The sequence below is a fragment of the Poromitra crassiceps genome, assembly GCF_964638095.1.
Source record: "Poromitra crassiceps genome assembly, chromosome: 16".
NCBI lineage: Eukaryota > Metazoa > Chordata > Actinopteri > Beryciformes > Melamphaidae > Poromitra > Poromitra crassiceps.
The window spans coordinates 6,648,640-6,672,962 of NC_139645.1; the positions used below are offsets into that span (position 1 = coordinate 6,648,640).

At 42.0% G+C, this 24,323-nt stretch overlaps 1 protein-coding gene across 1 annotated transcript; it reads right to left on the bottom strand.

Annotated features, from left to right (window-relative positions):
• Nucleotides 1-2,603: 2,603 nt before the first annotated feature.
• Nucleotides 2,604-22,475, bottom strand: LOC310790965 (uncharacterized protein). The gene is made up of 15 exons (XM_083652682.1): nucleotides 22,361-22,475; nucleotides 14,343-14,512; nucleotides 13,238-13,428; nucleotides 12,595-12,708; nucleotides 12,316-12,454; nucleotides 11,012-11,159; nucleotides 10,018-10,150; nucleotides 8,708-8,860; nucleotides 8,332-8,369; nucleotides 7,577-7,606; nucleotides 7,280-7,446; nucleotides 5,954-6,417; nucleotides 4,882-4,981; nucleotides 3,664-3,955; nucleotides 2,604-3,381 (listed from the first exon to the last, which is right to left on the bottom strand). Exons 2-15 carry the CDS (start codon nucleotides 14,475-14,477, stop codon nucleotides 3,299-3,301), a joined length of 2,187 nt encoding a protein of 728 aa, XP_083508808.1. The 5' UTR covers nucleotides 14,478-14,512; nucleotides 22,361-22,475; the 3' UTR covers nucleotides 2,604-3,298.
• Between the last annotated feature and the right edge of the window lie 1,848 nt (nucleotides 22,476-24,323).

The following is a 24,323-nucleotide window of genomic DNA, read 5'->3' on the forward strand; positions in this document are numbered from 1 at the left end:
GAATTGCCCGTACTGGCTAAGTCGCTAACAACAATCTATGAAGCGGTGTGTTCCTTGAACATAGAGGCGTGGTTCTGAATGAAGGCGGGCTAGTCTCCTCCCAAGCTGAATTACGATTGGTCAGCCATCAATGAAAACAAATACAATTCAGTGTATTATGGTCTCTCACCAAGTACAGCATATTTGTCTGCACTCTGCACCACAGCTACATGTTGCTCTTTTGACAAATCTCATCCTAACTAGCACAACAGATAACGTCATCCTGTGAATTGATAAATGTCAATACTAGATCCAGGCTGCTCTGAAGGGCAACTGACAACTGTCTGGAAAGACAACTGACATGGAGGAGACCCCACATGGGCTAGAATTCCATGGCAGCCATATTCAAGGCTGGCTCAGCATGTTGGTTACACTCTCAAAAGCTGTAAAAAGCCATAAATCAAGAACACCCCTTGTGTTTGTGGGAGCAGCTGGAAGATGTCTCGCAGGGCACAAATAAAAGTTGGACCGCTCATTTGAGGCAAGTGACTTGGGAAGAGTGAAAGTCCAAAAATAGGAGAACTAGCCCATTTGGCAAGTCAGATCAACATACCGTAAACCACTTAGAAATTCCACGAATCGACATTTAGTCAAGGCGAAGCAGTTGCAACTTGCCTGCATGTTGTCTCTGCAGTTCCAGCTCAAAAACCAAGATATTGGTGTCCAGAAGTAATCGAGTTCATAGGCCGTTTTTATTCTCAGTATTGAGGGGTATTGAACATGAAAACACTCTGCGTCCACACACGTGCGTTTCAGCAGCGCCTCTGAATAATCTCTGTCCATACTACACGCCTGAACACGCATATCACATGACCTTTCACTTACACTGGCCCACCATGTTTAGTGTGCAGACGGATTGTAATGATTTCATTTCACACACGCATCTAGCAGTTCAAATATTCTCCGTTTTGGGTTCGAGAGACAAAATCTCATAATAATGGAAATGGGGGTCCGGTTCTAATGTGGAATAGATAAGGGGTCCTTCATATAAAATGGTTGAGAATCAATATCCAGAGGGAACTTGGCAGTCAATTACTGAATCATGAAACTCTTTGGGGAATTGTCTGAAGAGCATGTGCAATAAAGGAGGCCTATCATTGTGCTTTGGCCAGCTCCCATACAATGACAACTAACTCACCATATCACAGTATTCACAATCAAGCACATATGAGAGGTTGTTCTTCTATTATAGTGCCTAAAGCCCATGGCACACCAATTCTCCAACAAACACGCAAACACAGATGTTTGTTTGGGGTGCCATTGCTGTCTGTCCCTTTTTGGAGATGTTTGGTCAGATTCGACATGTTCAATCCTTGTTTGTCCATGTTTAGCCCATGGCACTCCAATCAAACATTCTCCAACAAAATGTTAGCAGTTGTTGGTGAATTTTGTATGGTAAAGATTATACCCTCTCTGAATCCTTACTGTCCTGTGAGTATTCTAGTTTTTAATGTTTGTGTCTGGGATGTTCCTAGATGTCACAGTGCTCATAAAGACTTGTTAAATAAAGACTTGGGCAAAATTTGTAGGGGAAAATGAATGTCACTGACACTTTGAAGAGCCCATGTGACCTCTTTATTTGTCAGAGAGACTCACAACTGGGCTTGAAAGCTAAAAAGATACCCTTTAAAAATGATATTCTCTCTAAAACATGAGTAAAGCTCCTGAAAATGAGCCTAAAATGGGACATGTATCAGCACCTACAATCCAATTTATTGTAGGGGGTGGGTGAGCTGATTACCAAAACTACCATTCGGCAATGGCTATCATGCCAAAATGTAATCTACAGACATATACAGCACCCTTTCAAAATTTTCGACCTTTCCTTCCCATAACCCTCAGGCCATTTTTGCTCACTTTCAATTTGTATTGCACATTCCGTCTCCCAGTAGACATTAAACTTTAAAGGTAGTTCTTTATTATTTATTTGTATAACTTTTGATTACAGTGGCTATTATATAAGCCTTATAGGCCTATTATAAATATAAGGTATAGTCAGATTTTTGATTATGATCTTATTAATTACATTAGGTTTCAATCAAATGATAGAGGGTCAGAGAGTAGTTTAAGAAGCTTAATAACATTATACTGTAGTTATGTAGGCTACAGTTAACCTATATCAATACAAGGTACAGTAAATATAGAATAGGTTTCAATTGTTCCAATGCTATATTAAAACAAACAAACAAAAACAACATTATTATATATTAGTTTACAATGGCGTGTTTTGAACACTAAACAAAATGTTACATATCTTTTTGTGGCTTTCTGATTTGTCCATATAATTGATTGCTTTAGAGTCTTTACATTTATATTCATAATGTCAACTTAATTGTATTAATAATAACATTATTATACATATGCGCCTTGTGTGGCTGGTAGCACCACGTTGTGATATTGAATGTTGATTATGTTTGTAGGTTTGTTTTGTTTTTCTTTTCTTTTCCTGTGCCTGTGCCTGAGCCTGTTTGTTTTGTCTTGTTTGTGTACTGTTCTATTGAAACATTGAAAATAAAAAAATATATAAAAAAATACTAATAACATTATTTAATGTCAAGGTCAAGTTTACATAAATGGGGAAGGGGGGGGGGCACAGCGTCAAGGAATAGAAAGGAACAACTTTACAGCATTAAAAAGTTACAGCTCATGTTATTATTACAGTACATTATTCAGTATTTTTCACACTTTACATAAAGCCAGGCGCACACTACACAACCTTCAGCCCAATTTTGCTGTCCTAAACAAGCCTTTGAGGTTTGAGATAAAATGCCCATGTCAGAGCCACTGAACAGGTCTTTGAGTTGTCTCAGACATCTGGAGTTTTTTTTAAACATGTTTCATTTTGTCTGCAAAGCAGGTTTTGAGAACAGTGAGCAGCAAGCAATCGATCACCAGGGAGAACTTCTGAGGAAATCCGATGGGAGAGGTAGAAGATTAGAAACGACTGGTTATTCACACGCACGCACGCACACATGCGCACACACACACACACACACACACACACGCACGCACGCACGCACGCACGCACGCACGCACACATAATATTTTACAGCAAGGCATTCAAAAATAAGGTGGATAGGAAAGAACTTAAGTTAATGTGAGCAGTACAACGATCTTAGGTGTTTGACAGTCATGCAGTGTGCGCCTTTAACTACCTCTCTGGAAGAAAACAATCAAAGGTTTTCTACTTTGTAGAAGGTTTATTTTTCAAGTGTCCCAATATCTTCAGTTTGTGGCTGATCTTCATTGTCCGATGTGTTCAGTAAAGGAAGATCTTTTGAAGAATGATGGTAATGGCAGAACAAATCACTCCCACAGTCATGGCCGAGGCATCTTCTGGAGCTGGAGGAAGGGACAAGAAGACAATAGGTTGACGATAGTTATAGTTATATGCCCACATTGCTCACAATTGTATGTCTAGAAACAAGACACATGCCCTCTGAAGTTTCCCCTCAGAACAGTACAAACATTCCCAAAAACTTAAAAGAAGACTTTTTTGTGTGTTTGCAGATTTAAATAAAAAAATACATTTGGGTGATATTTCATATCATACATTCTCACAAGGGGTGGGGGGGGGGGGTGGAGGCATGTTTTTGTCAGTAGAAGTTGCATCTTGCATCTTACCATGTGAGGTGGTGGTGCTTTGGACAGCTGTGGTAGTAGCAGCAGCAGGAGCAGCGGTAGTTGTAGTAACAGTATTAGCGGCAGTGGTGATGACTGCTGTTGTGGTCGGTGCAGCTGTGGTGACCACGAGGCTGATGGGTCCCGATTGGATTTTGTAGGTGGTGGAGTACACGCCGTTGACCATCCGGGTATTAGTGGAGCCTCTGGTACCGGTGGAGCGAGTGCACGGGTCGGGGCACGACTGAGAGGGCAGGGTGGCTATGCAGAGATACACGGAGCACTCCACAAACATCTGCACAGCACAGACAGGGTAAAGGAAGGAAGGGTTAATGGTTTGGAAAGAAAGCTTAAAAAAACATGTTACAACTTCACAATTCATGATTTATTTATTTTTTGATGGATCACTGCTTGACATAATAACTACCGTACACATTTGATCACTATATATATATATATATATATATAAAATCTGTATTGCGGGGATTTGTGGAAACCACGTTATGAATGAAGGTAATGTTCAGTCTTCAGCTGCAGTAGATAAACACAAGATTTCTTGTAGATTTCCCAAACCAAGGAAGTATTAAACAGCCAATGTAGATTTCCCAAACCAAGGAAGTATTAAACAGCCAATGTAGATTTCTTTTGATTAATTAATACATTTGAATTATTATTATTATTATTATTATTATTATTATTATTATTATTATATTTTTTTTATGATTATTTTATTTTTTTGTTAATTACGGTAATTTGGGTGTTGCAGGGTAACTATAGTTTTATATTTGGATTCCAGTATTAAAGATATGTGTGGGTTGGCTTAATTGGGGCTAAATCTCAATGACATCTGGTAGACCACTCTGGCCTGATCGAGGACAAATTAGGACTTTGTGCACCAATCAAGGTCTTTATTCCAAGAGGCAAACGGACTGTGAGCCTCCAGTCTTTCCTCCAGTCTGAAGTCATGTCAAATTGAAATGGAGATCAGAGTCTGCTTTCATTATTTTCTACTTCTTTCACTTAATCTTGGAAACAATACTAAGAAGAGAGAGACTGTAAAAAATGTATGTGCGTGTGTGTGTGTGTGTGTGTGTGTGTGTGTGTGTGCTCATGTGTATGCATGTGTGTGTGTGTGTGTGTGTGTATGTATGTGCATGTGTGTGTGTGTGTGTGTGTGTGTGTGTGTGTGTGTGTGTGTGAGTAGGCAGAGAGCAGACAGACCGTTGTTCCTTCTGCTTTGATGTTGCCCATGTCAAGGCGGTAGATCTTGGAATTCTTTTTTGATGTAATAACCTCTAGTGTGCCATCTGCAGCCATACACCTGAGATAGAGAGAGAGAGAGAGAGAGAGAGAGAGAGAGGATTCCATATATGACATGACTTCAAACTAGAAGGTGACATACAGCAAAAGCATATTTAGACTCAAAAGTATTTATACTGTGAACATTCCCTTTCACACTATTCCAGCTTTGTCACTCTAAACCAGTGTTTTGTCAAACTTTTTCAGACCAAGGACCACTTAAACCAATGAAAAAAACTCGGGGACCACCTAGCTCCCAAAACATCCCCAAAAACAATAGGCCTACTACTTCAACTGTAAATTACAATTTACAGGCTAATTAAATGACAAATAGCAGTACAATTAATCAAATTTTTGGCTTCCCACAATTATGAAAACAAGATAACCGATATAAAAAATATATATGTAATTTATTTTAGTTAGTCCATTTACCCTTTTTTTTTTACATTTATTTCTCCTGTTCAGTTCAAATATATTCAAAGTTCAAAGAAAGTTTTTTCAAGTTCAATAAATGCACAATGTTGCCAACGTCAAATAGGCTATCTTTTGCCATCTTCAAGTTGCATTCAGTGATGTTTTTGTGTTCAAATAAGTGTTAAATGGCTCTATATTCTGACAGCAATTACTGAAATAGAGTGTTTGGTCAGTAACTTGGAACTCCCAACCACCCGCTGTACTCTGTCTCTCTCCTGTAGCCCTGCAGGCAGAGTGGACGTATCTCCGCAAGCGTACGTCGTAGAGAGTCACTGGTGGTGGCGTTCGATTCGGGGTGAAAAAATACATATAGTCCTTTAGAGGCATCATGATCTGACTTGAGCTTTCCCAGAAAATGTAAACATTTCTCTGATTGGATAGTGGGAGGTAAAAAAAAGGAAAAAAATATAAATCTACTCGTGGACCACTAGGGGGCACCCGGGGACCACTGTTTGAGAAACACTCCTCTAAACTGACTCATAATTGAAATTTCACAGTTAACTGGTTGATTGTCACTGACCCCCCTTCCAGAATGGGTTGGGCATTTTCCATGTCCTCCAACTCCGACTCCATGCAATTTCCCATCATCATCTCAGCTCGATCTATGCTGCAGTCGGACATAACGTGGAGATCCAGCGTGGTGACCTTTGACCCGAGGCCATCGCGGGGGAAGTTGAATGGCGCCGCCGCCGCCGCTCGCCGCAGTCGTCCGTCAGCCGGCAAGGTGTGGAGGTGGCGAAACCTGGGGATGCGTGTGTCATTTCCAAGAGGCCCGTTTCCCGGCAAGTGGAACTCCAGCCACACGCGGAATTCGCCGAAGGCCTCCTTCTCCGTGGGCATCTTGATCTGGTACTGCGGCCCCCGGGCCTGGACCCCGGGGATGCGACAGGCCAGGGGGAGGATGAGGGAGGGCAGGCGGCTCACCACACTGTAGGGCCGCACACTCTGCAGGGTGTTGGTGTAAACCAGCTCCGAACCCGAGTGCTGCGGGACAGAAGAGGAAGAGGAAGAGGAATCATTCAAATCAATATATTCACATTCAGATACAATCAATCAATCAATCAATCAATCAATCAATCAGTTTAATACATGTCCCAGAAGGGCACTTTGGTTCACATCAGACAGTAGTGGATAATTACAACATCATTACAACATCAAAATGCTGTCAAAGTCTATTTTTTATCCCCCCTACTGTCCCGGTCATTGCTCCACCCCCTTTGCCGATCCGGGGAGGGTTGTAGACTAGCAGCACCCCCGCCGAACAGGCGCCCTGACCGACCAGGAGGAGGCGCTAGTGCAGCGCCCAGGACTCATACCCGAGAACCCAGGTGTCTGCGGTGATAGGAGAGTGCTTTTACCTCTACACTACCAGGACAGCCCTAAATATTGTCAAAGTCGAGCACTTCTGATTTCAACTCTAGTCTCACACATTCAATTTAATCTAGAGTTGGAAAAGGATGCATGGGTAACTGGATGTTAATGGATTGATTGATTGATTGATTGATTGATTGATTAATTAATTAATTAAGACAGACAACAGTGGAAGTAACTAATTATATGTACTCGCGTTGCGGCAGTTGAGTAGTTTTGTGTGTGTACAGTATTTCTTTAAGTCACAAATCTTCTTTAAAGTCACATCCATAAGCCACAGAACTAGGCAAACATAAATTGGCCGATTGGGAAAATTGGAAATTCAAAATAAAGCCTACTTTTATAGGTTACTACAAATTAAAAATTAAAACAATCTAGTTATTTTAGAGTCACATAGATAGATAGATAGATAGATAGATAGATAGATAGATAGATAGATAGATAGATAGATAGATAGATAGATAGATGTCCTAACCACTATCTTGGTGCCGCAGCCGGTCAGGGAGATGCGTGCGGTCAGGTGTGTGCTGTTGTAGGTGACGGGACAGGTGGGGCTGTTGAGCTGCAGTTCGTTCAGGTTGATGTGCCTCAGTGTGGCCACAGGGAGCACCAGAGTCATCTCCGTCTCCTCACACGTCAGCTCTGCAGGCAGACAACAGGGGGCACTCATGAACAAGCAGACGAGACAGGGCGACACCTACTGTACACACACCGAGTAGTTTGAATTGCACACAAAACACTCGGATGTTATGGAGTTTGCTGTGTTCTCAACCTGTTCCGGGAGGCAGGTCCTTCACTTCCCCTAGAAAGGAAAAACACAGAATTATTTTAAAAGTGTAAGCATCTCCCAAAATGTATATTGATAAAGCAAAACCAATGTGATGCTTTTGCAACTGTGCACACCCCTACCCCCCTGAGCCACTTCAAAGTATTTTGAGATAAGAGAGATTAAGCGATAGAAGAGGTAGGTTGTGAACTAAGCTGGCATTCTTAGGGGCCATTCAGACCAAAAGCGTTTTTGGAGCTGCCAGCGTCTTTCTGCAAATCATTCTCTATCTAAGGACGCGCTAGACGTGCTCCTCTTTTAATGAACGCCCCTGGCGTTTCAGCGCTGGTGGCGTCTGTTGTTTTTGGAGGGGCGCTGTGGGCGTTTTAAAGTTGAAAAAAGTTGAACATTAGAGGAAAAGCGCGCTGCTCGTGTTTTTCCCTCCTCCTACCTTCTCTCCTTCCGAGGTATTCTCGACCTCCGCTGCTGCCAGGATTGGCAATAATCTGGCTTTCATGTCGACAGTGAACAACATCAAACAGACAAAACCAGCTGGTTACCGTCCTTGTGGTCGTTGTGTTCTGATCTGTACTGCGCGCGACTACAGGGGGAAACAAACGGAGCGCAAAAAAAATGCTCCATGCGCTGTGTTTTGTGCACAATGGAAGCGCTCTCGACATGATTTTCATAGCGTTCTGACTGAAAAAAAAACGCTTTTGGTGTGAATGTCCCCTTATGAAGTGGTGAGCTGAAATTCTTACTTTGGTACAGCCACACGCATCTGGGTTCTGACTGCAAACTGTAGAGAGAAGAGGTGCAAATCAGATCAAGTGAAACTCAGAGAAGGTCATTTCAATAGAGAGCGAAAGTGGAACGTCACTTCCTGCTTCAGCACTGTACCAGAGATTTTCATCCGCCATTTATTTTCCCATAGACATTTCATAAAAATGCTTATAAAAAATAGTTTTACTTGTTCAAACCAAACGGTTCAGATATATTTAGAAACAGGAGAGATCACATAACATTTAACTCTGACCAAAACATAAAAAAAAAAAAACAGGTTTAAAGAAATTTTTGTTTTTGTTTTTTTGGTCCGAATGAAATGTTCTATGGTCTCTCCTACACAGGACCACCTACCTGTTGGTATTAGCAGCAAAGCAGATGGGCAAGAGAGGGGCTAGTTTGTTCTGGCTGCGGACCCACGCCATGGCCATGTTAGTCAGGGGGCCGGTTGTTTCGAGGGCAGATCTGGAGAGCTCGGGGGGACCCACCACCGCTATCTCCCACACACTGAGAGAGAAGAGTGACAAAACTTTACACTAAATTGCAGCATTCAAATAATAACTATATATATGTATTTGTTAATTTGGGAACACTAGGCCTTAATGGCATGATATCACACTATTGGTCTGGTCTCTAGACATGGTAAGACTAGTGTCCTCTAGAGCAGTGGTTCTCAAATGGGGGTCCGGGGACCCCCAGGGGTCCGTGGCACTTTGCCAGGGGGTCCGCGAAAAGTTCTCAGGTAAATAAAAATTATTATTATTATAATATTTTTTTTTGCAAAAGCTTCATAGTTCAACGGAAATATGTTATGCTTTAAATCTAAAATGGTTCATGGATTACATTCACCTATCAATTTAAAAGTCAAGCATGTTACAGTGGAAACAATTAAGCTTAGCCCAAAATCACAAATCAGAATGAGGGGGTCCCCGGTATATTTTCTATCTTCTAAGGGGTCCTTGGCTGAAAAACATTTGAGAACCTCTGCTCTAGAGAGAGAGTGGCATCAGTGGAGGACCAAAATGCGTGACTCATTATCCAGTGAACAGCCAGGAAGGGGTCTCGCGCTACTTTTGAATGCTAAAATAAAGCTGATAATGTACAGTACAATTTGATAAAAATAAATAAAACAAAATTCAAAGTACAACACAAACTGTCCATTTTGCTGCAACTCGACAGTGCTGCTTAATCCAGGACCTTACTTCCTGGAACTCTTGAGAGTAAAAAACTGGTCCATAGAGTGAATGGAGATGTCGCGACTCTTCTATATACACGGCTCTGGCTAAGACTATCCCAGGGCACTAAATATTTTACATAAAACCTTAAAATGAGTTCTACTTTAATTATGTTCTAATCTCTCTTTCAGCCCAGCATGCAATTGAAAAATGTACTCTTTTGCTCTGGGACTTATGCAGATGAAACCATGTTTTATGTTTTTATGCCCCCCAAAAAGAAAAATCTTTTTTTGTGTGTGTCTAGCCTGTAGTTTAATAAACCGGATCTCAGGTGCTTTCAGGAAACCCAAACCTCTACCAGATTGCGCCAAGATAAGTATTTGGACAAGTGTGTCCCCCCCTGGAACAATGTGTCTTAAGTGTTGGGCCAGACTTTTAATACAGAGCACAGACAACATTTAAGATTATGAAGAGGAAATATGGACGCACCTCTCCTGCTCCGAGGTGAAGCTGGCGCTCAGCTCAACCTGTTGGTAGGGCAGAACGTATAGTGTTGCGTCCTCCTCGGGAGTTTGACCCGCAGCCGTGGGTTCAGCACTGCAGCTAGAAGACGCCTCCTCCACTGCAAGAATAATACAACTATATTCAGTTGAGTTCATTGACGAGCGATGATTGATATCATAGCTTTTGCTCGTCGATCAAAACAGCTGTCAGCTGTGATGGCACACTGTTCGGGACAGTGTTTGCACAACGGGTGTGGTTCTGTCTACCACGGGTATGGTTCTGTCTACCATACTGTATCAACATACCATTTATGATTCATGTTACGTGCCGACTGTCCTGTTTTTCCTCTTCTCCTCTACTGTCTCTTTCTTTCAGTGCAGCTAATGACAATCTTATCCTCATCAATCTTATCTTCATTTATCTTATCTTCATCTATCTTATCATTGCCTTTGATGCATGCATATAAAGAAGACTAGAATATAATATAAATATAAAAATATCTGCGCTTCTAAGCTCCCAACCTTTAATTCCTTTTATTCTTTGGCCCCATTTATTTAGCTAGATCAGTGGTTCTCAAACCTTCTCACATCAAGGACCCCTAAACGGACACAGATTAGACCATGGACCTCCATTTTGATCAGATTTTGTCCCAAGGTTCCCCATCTGATAAGATTTCTGCTTTTAGATTACATTACGTCATTTGGCAGACACTTTTATCCAAAGCGACTTGCAATATCTATGACAGCTACAACTTTTTGAAGGAACAGAGTAGCACTTGTAGAAAGTAGTTTGAGTGAGATGTTTTATTACATAAAGTGTATAAAACCCATGACCAAAATAGTCATTGTGTTACTTATGGATCGAATTATAGTGAAAATAAAGGATTCCCCTTTTTGCTGGGGGACCCCTCAGGAACCCCCTCAAGGACCCCTGGGGGTCCCCGGACCCTACTTTGAGAACCAGTGAGCTAGAGACTCACCAGTGAGAGAGAGGTGCACAGGGACGGAGCTGAGCGGCTGGTTGTCCAAGTGGCTCATTATGGGTAAAGGTAGTCTGTCCTCCACCATCAGGACCAGGGGGTACTGCCCCGCTGAGGCGTCTCCAGTGAACCACAGCATACATTTTTGCTGGTAAAGAGTGTTTGGTCACACGATTATGTACAGTTCTCACCAAGAAATTGATGTGAAATAATACAGGGTATCTACAGTTCTAAAATACTGTTAAACATCGTCTAGAGTTTCGAGGAGTGTAGCGGTGGATTCCCTGCCTCCCAACACGAGGGTCACAGGTTCGCGCCCCCGTGTTACCTCCGACTTGGTCGGGCGTCCATACAGGCACGATTGGCTGGTGTCTGCGGGTGGGAAGTTGGATTGGGGGTATATGTGTCCTGGTCGCTGCACTAGCGCCTCCTCTGGCCGGTCGGGGGCGCCCGGTCGGGGCGGAAGGGAACTGGTGGGAATAGCGTGATCCTCCCCACGTGCTACGTCCTGCAGGTGAAGCTCCCCGCTGTCAGGTGAAAAGAAGCGCCTGGCAACTGTGCATGTGCATGTGAATACTACATAATCTCAGATATGTGTTAAGGGGGGGAGAAAAAGGAATTTCACAGAATTTCATTCAATTGAATTAAACTTACTGATATTCAAATGAATTCCAATTCTGCAGCTGAATTGGAATTGATGGGTTCATTCATGAAATGACGAAGTCAACAAATCGCTGAGTGCTGGACCACAGTATTTCGGTCAGGAGGGCGTACTGGTGCTCACTACCTCCGGTGGGCCTGCAAGTCTACGCTAACTCACATGTCCCGATATGAGCCCTCTCCTATCAACAACGCTTCCTTTATCTTGTCCCTCTTCATGACTGTACCAATTCCATACATAGTGTTCTCTCTAATTATAGGTCAAAGGAATCTGCTTGAAGGCTACATAATGTATTCATATATAGGGGGAGGGGCAGGTGTCTGTGCAAAGACCAATTCCATTTTCAATTCAAATTTGTAATCTGATTACTCACTATCGCTTTTAAAATGATCTTGCATCTTGTATGTTTTATGTAAATGTCTGTATGTGAGCATGTTCTATGTTGAGCATGTTTGTTATTGTAAAAGCCCTTCTAGGGATGAGCATTGGAAATGAGCACTAGCTATAAATGCTGTGATTACATTGCATCGGATAATTGTTGTGCAAATCTCTGTGCATTTGTTGCTATCAAATAAACGTTAAATAAATAAATTGACGAAAACGTGGCCGATTCCATTCGTGAGAGTGCAGCAGAGCGACTCACCTGATCCAGTTCTATGAAGGAGTAGAGAGAACAGTTGAGGCACTCTCCCTGGTCGGCGCGGGCGAAGCGACAGTACACCTTGTCCCCGTCCAGGTCCTTCACTGACAGGTGGATGTGGTGAGGGCAGTTCACACGGGCCCTGCTCGCAAAACACCCGCGTCATGCAACCATGAGGTGCAGAAAGAGAGAGAAACACACGCAGACTGGTCAAATATGGGACATGGGAGTGTGTGTGTGTGTGTGTGTGTGTGTGTGTGTGTGTGTGTTTGTGTGTGTTACCTCAGAGGAGGTGGGAGAGCAACATAAGGAGGTTGGTTTAGCCTCCCGCTGTTCTCCCGAATTTTTGGTGCCGCCTTCACTGATACATAAAAATTCACTTCTGACTCAAGGGACCTGGACATTAGAAAAAAGAAGAAAAAAAACGCGTTAGAATAACATTTGAAAATAATTTGATTGATTTCACCCTTAAGTGGTCTGACTCAACTAATCCCTGGATCAAATTCCATGTTAAATTAATGAAATAACATTCTTATTGATTTGTGACAGTATTGAGTAGGTATGCAGATTATACGTTTATTTGCCAAAGGTGAGACATCTGGATAGTCATACTGTATATTAAATTAGAATAGCTTTTTTGTGTATTTGTGAATGGGATTGTAGGCCTATTATGATTTATTGTGTTTGAGAAGCAAACTAGGCCTGCAATGCAATGAGAAAAGCAAATATGCAAATGACCCCGTTGGACACAGTGCAAGAACCAATCATATTCGGGCACAAATCTGGAGGTCTTAAATAAAATAAAATAACCACAAGAAATGACTTTTGAGTGGACTGAGTGCACTTATAGGCTATGTACCAGGAGAAATCTGTGGTACAAACTGAAATACGTTTAAAGGACTAGACAATTTAGTGAGTCTCGTACCCCAAAGTCACGTTGGCGTTGTAGGTACTGGGCACAGTTTTCTGCCACTGGCGGACGCACCAGCCCGACCCGGGCTTTGAGCCTTTCAACGGGATGGAGGCAGGGTGGGTCTCACAGTCCTCTCCTGTGGCACACAGCCCAGTCAGATCTGGACAGGGATTGGCTGCGATCACGCTGAAATGAGCCCGCACCTACGGGAAGGGAAGAGTCCAATGACAGAAGACCAAACGCATGTCAAATGAGGGCTGGAATTACAGTGCAAATGAGTCAACTGAAAAGACAGTCCAGAAAAGAATCCATTTAAAGTATTTTTCCATGACCAAACAACACAGGTTTCATGACTAAATCAAGCACATTAAGCTGATGCTGAACATCTCTGTACAATATCACTCACAAAGCTACATCACAATCATTTGCAGTCATTGTCATCAATAGATGATGATGTTGCTGGTGTGAGATAGTGGGAGAGTGTTTGTATTTTGATTATGGGTGCGTTCGGAAATCCAATCTGACGCTCTGCACGAAAATGAGAGTGCGGCTGTTCAAAGCTGTTAACGAACGGGTCATTCGTTTTATAAACACATGCTACTGGCTTAATCATTTTAGCAGTTCATCATCTCTTGGCGCTCTGACGCTCCATCTCCTCAGACGGAGTGGCGAGCGAGAGTGTAGCGCTCTGAATAACCCAACGCTGTATTCCAACAGCGCTCCCAATTTACGAACGGTCCAGTTTGTGCTAGAGTGCGCTCTGGGCGCGCCGCTCGGAGTGCTAATTCCAAACGCACCTGAGGACTACATGTTCCACTTCCAAAACAAACAGTGTGCATGCGAGATGTAATTATACACCTACACACCTACACCTACACACCTACACCTATACACCTACACAAACACAAAAAGCATTCCTGTAGCATAAGTGGGAGCTGTGACACCTACAGCACAGTGTTTTCACAGCAGTGTTTTCCTGTCTGAAAATAACTCGGCATAAATTCCTTCAAACATTTCAATCGTGTAAAAACAATATTATTATTATTATATTATGCGAATATTTGAAGTTCGAGACACTTGGGAAAACAAAATGATGGGAAAGAAAAATGTTGCCCACCGTTCTCCCGCCGTCGCTGTCCAGGGGCACGACGTGAACCACCAGCCCCAGAGAAGAGGCTTCGCAGGACGGGCCCGACCAGAGCAGAGTCAGGCCCTGCAACAGGATTCCCAGCACCAGTCTATACAACAACATCCCAGCTTCTCACTCAGACAGGACGCTCGGGCTCTCTGGAAAGACACATCCAGTCAGTACTGATTAAATAAATAAAGCTAGACAAATCCATTTCCAATGTGCTTTATAGCATTATAACATCCAATAAATAGACCTGAAAATCACACATACTGCACATGTCAAATCGTGGTAATCTAAGAACTACCAGGCATAGTGAGGCATGGTATATGAAATGCATTACATTTTTTTCCAAATTCCCTTTTATTTTTTCCCAAATTCAGTTTTTTTACATTTTAATTTTAATTGAGGCGTTAACTTAGGAGCGATATTTTTTCTTTTTTTGACGACTTGGTTCTCTCAGACAGACTCTTCGACAGGTTTCTCAAGGTGAAAACTCACTTGTGAGGTGCAGTAAGGGTGCCACGCAAGATCGGCCCCCCTCTCAAAACAAATTGAAATTGAAAACTGAAAGATTTCTCTAGGCCTATTTTACAATTATGAAATCATTTAGGTTACTACGATCATTAGATCTACTTCTTATTTTGATAACTAGGCCTACTTTGATCAATTTCAGTCAAATTATGGAAAATTCTGCAATATTCCATGTTTCACAGTTGATTCCATTTTTATTACCATATTCCATGATTCCGTCCGTTTTGTGGAAATCATATGGTCCTATGGTATATTCTGAAACGCTTCAGTGAGGTGGAGATGTGGTGTGAGATCAGGATGTTATGGAAATCACCCTCTTGTGAGCGAGATAATAGACACGTTTTGAGTGATGCAATCCTTGGCACTGCATATGAAAGTATTCCTGCAATTCCTGTTATGACTTCCTGCTCATTCATTCTCATGAGGATCGTTTGATCCAAACATGAATATACAATAAAACTGACTGGGAGCGAGTCAACACAGTCTATTAGATTTGTTTATGGCTCCCTGCCCTCCCACAGATAACTAATGTGTCTAGTAATCATTTATGATGCACACGGTTGGGGTGAGGCACAGGGCAACGAGGGGGGGCTGGGGTTAGGCAAAGATCAGTGAGGCTGATGCCTTGGGGTTGGGGTTAGGAACACGGTTGTGAGTGAAGAGAGAGTAGAGGACACCTTCCTGTGTGCCAGTAGTACTCAAGAGTTATAGTGGAGGACACTGTAGTCCAGGGATACTCAACTTCCTTTGTCTGGGGGCCACTTTTGTATAATGATAGGAGGCCAGGGGCCAGTTAACAAACAAACATATTATTTTTTCTGTACAGTAGCGGATTGTAGGTTTTTGGGGTGTCAGCCAGAGTTTAGTCTGACAATTATGTGCACACAGCATAGTTAGGTTAAGTTAGTTAGGTACATATTATATATAACTGCCTGAGTGGCAAGCAGAAGGCGGCATTTGTCAATTTAGCTGGAGCTCAGTCAAACTTTATTTCATGTTAGTTTTCATTGTGAATTATAAAATGGTTGGGGGGCCACTCTGCACCCTATCTGGCCCCCGGGCCGCAAGTTGAGTATCACTGCTGTAGTCTGTGAATAGCATCCTCATGCCTTGTTTCTCCAGTTGAGTCAGGAGTCAGGACAGTGTGAAGGGCCAGAGAGACGGCGTCCTCTGCGGATCTGCTCGTTCTATAGGCGACCTGGTGTGAGTCCAGAGAGGCGGGGATGGAGGCTTTGCTATGGGAGAGATCCAGTCTTTCAAAGCACTTCATTATTATGAGGGGCAACCGGATGATAGTGGTTCAGATTGCTGATGTTTGTTTTCTTCAGCACTGGCACTGGCTGGCCTTCAGACACTTGGGGAGGGGGACCAGGGATAGAGACAGTTTGAAAATGCTTGACCGTTAAATAGCTCAGCTAGCTGGTCGGGCCTGCGGCCTTTACATGGATTGAGCCACCCAGCGTGCGCTGTACATCGTGACGTGTGCTCAGTGTGAGAACCTGTTCGTCCTCTATGCCCATTTGTCACATTGTTGATAAGATAAGATAAGATAAGATAAACTGTAACGTCCCCGAGCGGGGAATTTGTCATGGGCAAATTAGTGCTACAACCAATAGCAGGGAGGGATACTCAACTTGCTTTGCCCGGGGGCCACTTTCGTGAAATGATAGAAGGTCAGGGGCCAGTTAATAAACAAACAATATAAATGTTTCTGTAGCGGATTGTAGGTTTTTGGGGTGTCAGCCGGAGTTTAGTCTGACAATGTTGCGCACATCGGATAGTTAGTTAGGTTAAGTTAGTTAGGTTAAGTATATAAGGAATACTGAGTGACCAATGTCATTGAGGAATTATTATTCTGCATAAGATATTTTGTTCATAACAACAGTATTTAAACTCGAGAAATAATTGTCAAATTGTCATCAAGGAAATGGGGGTGTGAGTGACTTTGGACTTTCTAAAGTCAACAATGATTTCATTTACAGATATGATTATATTATACAGAGGCAGTTGGGTGATTAATTCCCTTGTTTCTGGACCTTAACACTAATCCCAGTAGGCTACTTCTTCCTGTACTCCGTCTACTATACTGTCCTCTATCTCAAGATCTCATTCAAATCTTTCCTGTCTGATTTTGTCTGAATTCATCACAATGCAGCTACTCCGTGGCTGCACCATCATGTAGATTCAAAACAAGAGACGTTTGCTGTGTGCTTGTACTGTACGTTTTGTTTCTAAATAGTTTAGATAGCACTTTGTAACTGCGCTTTGAAAAGATTCATATGATCTAATAATAAACAGGGGCCATGTTAACCGAATATTTTCTGTCTTTTACAATGACAAAAATCTGAAGGCTGCCTGTCATTCTAACATACATAATTGATTATGACAGCATTTTTACGACTGTCAAAATTGCATTCACCGAGAACATCTAACACAACCTCTGTTATGTACAATGTTGGCAAGTGGGGTCACATGGAATTCAAATGGGGAGAATTCTACTAATTGATCAATGCAAATAATAATAATAATTATTATAAAATAAAATAATACACTCTCCGCCTCTGCTGCTCAGCTGGAATCACGTCTGGCCATTGGAAAAGCTGTGACATCTGACCAACAACACTACCATACTAATCAGAATACTCAGTGACCAATGTCATCGAGGAATCGTTATTCTGCATGAAATAGATTTTGTGCACAACAGTATTTAAACAGGAGGAATTATTGTCAAGTTATAATTGCTTTACAGATATGAACATTGATCTAATTCACGAGCAATAAAGATTTGTTTATACAGAGGCAGTTGGGTGATTAACACGAGAACGTTAGTGTCTTCCTTTTACACGGCAACAGCGTTCTTGGGCCCTGAAAACAAAACAAAAAGTGAAAACAGGTTCCAGAGTGGAATTCTTTGATAACACTGGCTTTACTGTCGCCGTGTCAAGTGGCAAAATGCAATTGGAGTGACGACAGAGCCCCCCTTCGCCATGGAAGACAATGATAGACAATATAGGAGTATTCAACTAGCCCATACAGCCTTATCGCGCAAGCGAATCGCATTGGCATTCAACAAACATCAGTCTGATGAGTTGCTAAAAACACATGATCTGCGTTAAGTGCCCGCTATTAACATCGGACCTCAACACTGAATTCCAGATTCCCAGGACACCTTTCTGTAGGACTCCGTCATCTCCCAGTGGACTGTCTACTATACTCCTCTTTCCTCAAGATTTTATTCAAATCTTGAATATTTTGATTGATTTTGGCTGTAATGCCTTTTTTTGTCACAAATGTCTGCATATCAGTTGATGCTGGTTGTGTTCTGTACTAATTGTTGACCTTAACGATCCTTCTTGATCTCAAACTCGTTAGTGACACATCTTTCAGGTCAAACTCATCACAGTGCAGCTACTCCATCGTGTAGATTGAAAACAACAGACGTTTCTTTGTGTGATTTTACTGTACTACTCATTTTGTTTCTAAATCATTTAGAAAGCACTTTGTAACTGCGCTTTGAAAAGATTCATACTTTGTAACTGCGCTTTGAAAAGATTCATTTGACCTAATAATATTATATAACAGCGCTCATGTTAACCAAATATTTTCTGTCTTTTAAAATGACAACAATCTGAAGGCTGCCTATTAGGGGTGTCACGATACACTCAGTTCACGATACGATACGATACACGATATTCACGATAACGATACGATATTTTAACAATATTTTTTTGCGATCGATTTGGAGGGGGCATCCGCCACGCTAATTTGAGTAATTTCACCATTTTCATCCTCCGTGTCTGTAATGTCCCTCGTCTGTTCAAACAAAGCAATGAAAAGGAGAGCGAGCATGCAATCAGATGCAGATCAGTGCCACCATGTTCAGCTTCTTTTTCTCGCGATATGAGATTTCATCTCAACGATACGTATTGTCACGTTTTGATATTGCAATATATTGTGGGACGATATATTGTGACATCCCTACTGCCTATCATTCTAACACAGACATCATTTATTATGACATAATTTTCACGACTGTCAAAAGGACAGACCCCGAGAACACAAACTCTGTTATATAATGTACAATGCAGGCTTTCCCAACCTTGGGGAAAATTCTAGTAATTGTTCATTACAAATAATAATAATAATAATTATAATAATAGAAAAACCACACACGTCATAACCGTGTCATAACCACAAGCTCACAAGGTCCACTTGAAGGCAGCATAACACATTGGAGAGACGGGCTTATGGTAGTGAAATGAACATTCAATTGACGGGCAACAGCTCTGCGGGGACATTCCTGTAGTCAGCATGCCAATTGCACGCTCCCTCAAAACTTCGGACATCTGTGTTGTGTGATAAAAACGCACATTTTAAAGTGGCCTTCTATTGTGACTGGCTGCCAACCGGAGCGACTCTCCAAGAAAACATCACTCACTATCCAGTGTGCACCAACGAGCCTAGAGACTCCACCTCTCCACTTACAAAGATGCCCTCACCGCTGCCACGTCTGCATACTTCTCCACCGTAATCCCAAAACCCTCTTCTCCACCTTGAACCACCTCCTCAAGCCCCATGCCGACGCCCTCTCCACCTCCACAACTGAACAATGCAACTCATTCCTTAATTATTTTTGCAGACAAAATCACCACTATTTATCAATCGCTGTTCCCTGTGTCTGACCCTATCCCAGCCTCTCTCCTCTCCATCCCTCTAACCTACGACCTTCTCCCTCGACCCCCTCCCCACCCCGCTGCTGAAATCATGCCCTCCTGTCCTCTGTCCCAACCTCACCAATCTCTTCAACTAAAGTAAATTAGTTAGTTTTACTTTAAAGAAAAGTAAAATGTATGCACAGTGTTGAGACGTCGATATGAAAAGCAAGCAACGCTAAGGTGCGCAGATATTGCTGCAGCTGTCTCACCCATCATCACTGTCACTCATCATCACGTTTGAAACAAGAAGGATAAAGAAGTTTTAAAATCTAAAAAAATAAAGGTAACTTGCAACTCCTTTTTATGCCTGAGTGTAACATACAACAACAATAATAATATAATAGCAATAATAATTGGGGGGGGGGGGGTCTATCTACATGTTCTCTCAGGAGTTGGCTCACTCTGCCACACTATGAAAGCGCCTAGCAGTTTTCCAACCCCGCCACTAGGCCCATCTCTTAGTCCCCCCCCCCACCCATCCTTGTGTCTTGTCTCATGTTTGTCTGCTGTCTGTTTCACTAACGTCACCCCCCTTAGTGTTTAGTGTCCTCTTTGTCTGCCATTTGTTTCACTAACGTCACCCCCCCCAGTGTTTAGTGTCCTCTTTGTCTGCCATTTGTTTCACTAACGTCACCCCCCATAGTGTTTAGTGTCATCTTTGTCTACCATTTGTTTCACTAACGCCCCCCCCCCCAGTGTTTAGTGTCCTCTTTGTCTGCCATTTGTTTCACTAACGTCACCCCCCCCAGTGTTTAGTGTCCTCTTTGTCTACCATTTGTTTCACTAACGTCACCCCCCATAGTGTTTAGTGTCATCTTTGTCTACCATTTGTTTCACTAACGCCCCCCCCCCCCAGTGTTTAGTGTCCTCTTTGTCTGCCATTTGTTTCACTAACGTCACCCCCCCCAGTGTTTAGTGTCCTCTTTGTCTACCATTTGTTTCACTAACGTCACCCCCCATAGTGTTTAGTGTCATCTTTGTCTACCATTTGTTTCACTAACGCCCCCCCCCCCCCCCCGTGTTTAGTACGAGTTATATTGTGTAAAGCATCTGTGAGTTCTTGAAAAGTTCTCTATACTGTAAGTTACATTTATTGTTATTATTATTATTATTATTAGTGGTGTCTGTGTTAAGCAGATATAGCACATATTTGTAGCCTAACCTCTTTTTGAATTTTCATTGTTTAATTTGAGCCGTTGTTTGTTCGGTATTAATTTGCAGCTTTGAAAATACAAGTTCACCTGCACATACTCTGCACTGGGAAAATAACATCCTCACATTGTGCAATAATCTGTGGCTTGTCCTGGCTATTCTGCCTCTGGCTTGCCATCCACAATAATATACTGTACATGAAATAGCCTAAATGTGGTCTAAATCGACTGTTGACTTGCAACATAGTATTACAAACTATTATACGATCAAAAACAAATACATTTCAAATGGTCTGTTTTAAATGTCTGGAGTCACTAGAGTTTTGTGACATCAAAGTGGGTCACAACCCAAAAAAGGTTGGGAATCACTGGATGTATTATATTGTCAAAAGTCCCTCTAAACAGGCCGGAAATGTAATAAAGCATATTATTGTATTAGATTACATCCCATTATCACAGAGATCAAATTGATTTGGCAAAAAGAAAAGAAAAGAAAAAAGCTTTGATGTACAGTAGCAAGCTACTTTTATTTTGGCATCTAGCCTGTAGCTTCACTTGCTACATTTCGCTCGGGAGAGCTTCAAAGTAGTGAAGCTATATTTTAATGTAGAGTAGCTGGTAGCTTAGCTTACTACATTTTCCAAGTAGCTAGCCCAGCACTGGTCATTACATTAGACCTACTAGGAATATTATGTACATTAACAGGTTTTACTACATCTTGGCAAGTTATCGTCACATTATCCAGCAGCCCTTAGATTCTGTGCTGATATGAAATGTTTTCCGGGCAAACCTTTCAGAGGAAATAGTTTGAGTTGCATCATTACTGATCAGAAAGGCCAATGCTTTTACTTTCCTTTTCTTAACATTTGCTAAGTGACAATCCTCCAAATCTATTATTTGGTCCATCACCACACGGCCATCTTGGTAGGACAATAACAGGTAATTCTAATAAATTAACAGGTGGTTATAATCAAATGACAGCCACAGCCAGTGAGCTGTGTGCACGGTAAAGCACTATATTGGTAGGGAAATGCATGTGACGACATGAGGATGGTATGAAACAATATATTTTCACCTGATTCCTGACCGCCCAGCATAAGATTTTAGTCAACAGACAATAGTGACTGATTCATTGAGTGACTCACAAACTCTTGATCTGAATCTGATTTTGATTTGAAATCATGACTCCCCATCTTCTTCCAACTTCATCATGTACTTTAAGTCCTGTCACCTGCTTCCAACTGCAGGATTTTCCCTTTCAGTATTAGTTTGCTCTCTAAAACAAACTAAAAATCCCTCCTCTCTGATTGGCTCTTAAATCTAGTTCAACTCCAAATCTCAAAACCAAGCACATGATCTGTCTATATATGATCAAGTGCTATATGTTACAGTGCAGTTTTTAAGGATAGTGAAACTATTGAAATCATATAACCAGCCAGACAACGGATTATAAAATGCCAGGACCAATGTTGTAAGTACAAATATTAAAATCTGTTTGCTTTGGAAATGTAGTTACACAAATAAAACCCACGCACATACATTCATATAAACAAAAATAAAAAATAAACAAAGAGGTGTAGTATAGAAACAAATTAATTCCCATTACCAGATGCCAAAAGACAAATCTTTTCCGCTTTCGAAATCCCACTTAATCCTGGTGTTTCGACTGGTTTCGGCTAAGTTGGCTCCAATTAATAGAAGCGGTTGATCCTTTCGTCAGTACGCTCCTTTACTGTACAGGTAGATGCAGGTGAAGTTGAAGCCAATTTTATTTCGGGACAGAATGATGTTAAACTGGCTAGACCAGAGACTGGAGAGAGCTATGACAATAGCTCGGTGACGAGGGGAGGGCTCATAGCACTGTATTAGTTCACAATGGAAAAAACTAATCTGGCCTTGGCTTGCACGATTCTTCCATTCCTGCACTTATCAAGGGTAAAAGTGTGAGGGCAGAGCGTACACATTTGAACTAGGGGTCGCCCTTCAAATGTGGGGGTCAGGGGTCGCCCAATATGGGTTTTTCAATGGCCAATGCAAATATTTAGAAAGCAGGGCGGGCCGATGGTCGATATACAGTATATATTGCCAATATTTTTGTTTTTCCATCTGATAAAAAAATCAAAATTGCTGAACTTAAATGAACATTTATTTAACACTAATGTTATTGTCTGCTTGCTATAGACCTGCACTCTGTAGCAGTGCACACACAAAAAAAAAGGCCACAAGCAATAATAATAAAAAAAAGCAAAGATAATCATGAATGAAAATTTGATTTTAGTGTCCACATTCACTGCCAGCCTTTTTTTTTTTTTTTACTGTAGGTAGGTTCTGCCAGAGGGTGTTTGAGGATTCTGGCTCATTTTACAAGAGCCGAAGATTATTTTCTGCTTGGACTTTGTGAACACAAAGTTCACAAAAGTACTAATAGAATGTGTGCTTTCTCTGTCTAAAAGAGTTAGTTTGTAGAGTTAGTAGTTATGTAGATATTAGCCGTTGAGTACAGCATGGTTTCAGGGTCTGAGACTGAAAGCTGAGATAATCGCAGTTTTGTGAAATTCAATCAAACAGGCAGAACAGTCACTTTAACCATTTATTTTTGGCAGCAGTGAGAGATCAGACATCTAAACAATATAGTTCTGAACGCCCTCTCCTTCAAACTCCTCCCTCCGTGGGCGTGTCTTGTGGCTTTCAGCAGCGTTTGTCACAAGCGAGTGTTCTGCTGCTGCTGCGAGTTTGAGCAGCCTCCCTCCCTGGCAGCGAGTGTGGATAGGGCTCACTCGTTTCTTGGGTTTGAGAGCTTTGATGAAGCTTTGTGCGATTCTAGGCTTTATGCTGCGTGTTTCAAAGTGTGTTTTCCACCCAGTCTATTTTTGGAATCCCCCACCGCCAGCTCCCAGCGCGATAATGCGCGAAAGTGAAAGCGTTTTCGCCAATCCATTTTACAGTAGAGAATGGTTTCCTTGCGCGTTCCCCTACAGTTTTGGCTCTGCTTTTTACTAGTGTGGAGAGCACTGTCGCCACTTAGTGGGTCCGTGGAATGGGTTGTACACGTTCGCTGACTCCAATATTTTTATAGGAGACGTGGGGAGCGTTGATCCACATCCCACCGTCCAAATTTTTTTTTTTTTTTTTAAGCCTAGATATCTCGTCATTGGCAGTGAACCGTTGGATTCTGTAAGCCGAGATATCTCGTCAATGGCAGTGAACGTGTTAACAGCATTTATCAAGCGATAACAGCATCTCCTTTCTGATTTTTTTTTAGTGTAGTGCACGGTAGCAGCATCTCTCAGGCAGGTATCGGCCGATACCAATAGACCCTTTTCACGGGAGCCATTTTGTGTCTAAAAGGCAGGGTAAACACGGGTGCAAGCAAAACACTGAGGGTTTCCAACTTCCATGATTGCAAATTGGAAACCCTCATTAGTGTTTCAAAACGCCCCCCCCGTGAAAAGGGTCTATTATCTCAAAATGGCTGCAAAATGCCATTAATCGGCCGGATGAATTGGTCTACCTTCAATTGGAACCAACAGTAAGGTATGTAAAAATGACCAAACACAATCATGTTGACT

Excerpts from the sequence above, each read along its gene's own strand:
- LOC310790965 (XM_083652682.1), bottom strand. The coding sequence starts at position 14,477 with ATGTTGTTGTATAGACTGGTGCTGGGAATCCTGTTGCAGGGCCTGACT. Across the intron at positions 8,861-10,017 it reads TTCACCTCGGAGCAGGAGAG|TGTGTGGGAGATAGCGGTGG; the intron begins GTGCGTCCATAT and ends CTTCTCTCTCAG. Across the intron at positions 4,982-5,953 it reads CAACCCATTCTGGAAGGGGG|GTGTATGGCTGCAGATGGCA; the intron begins GTCAGTGACAAT and ends TCTCTATCTCAG.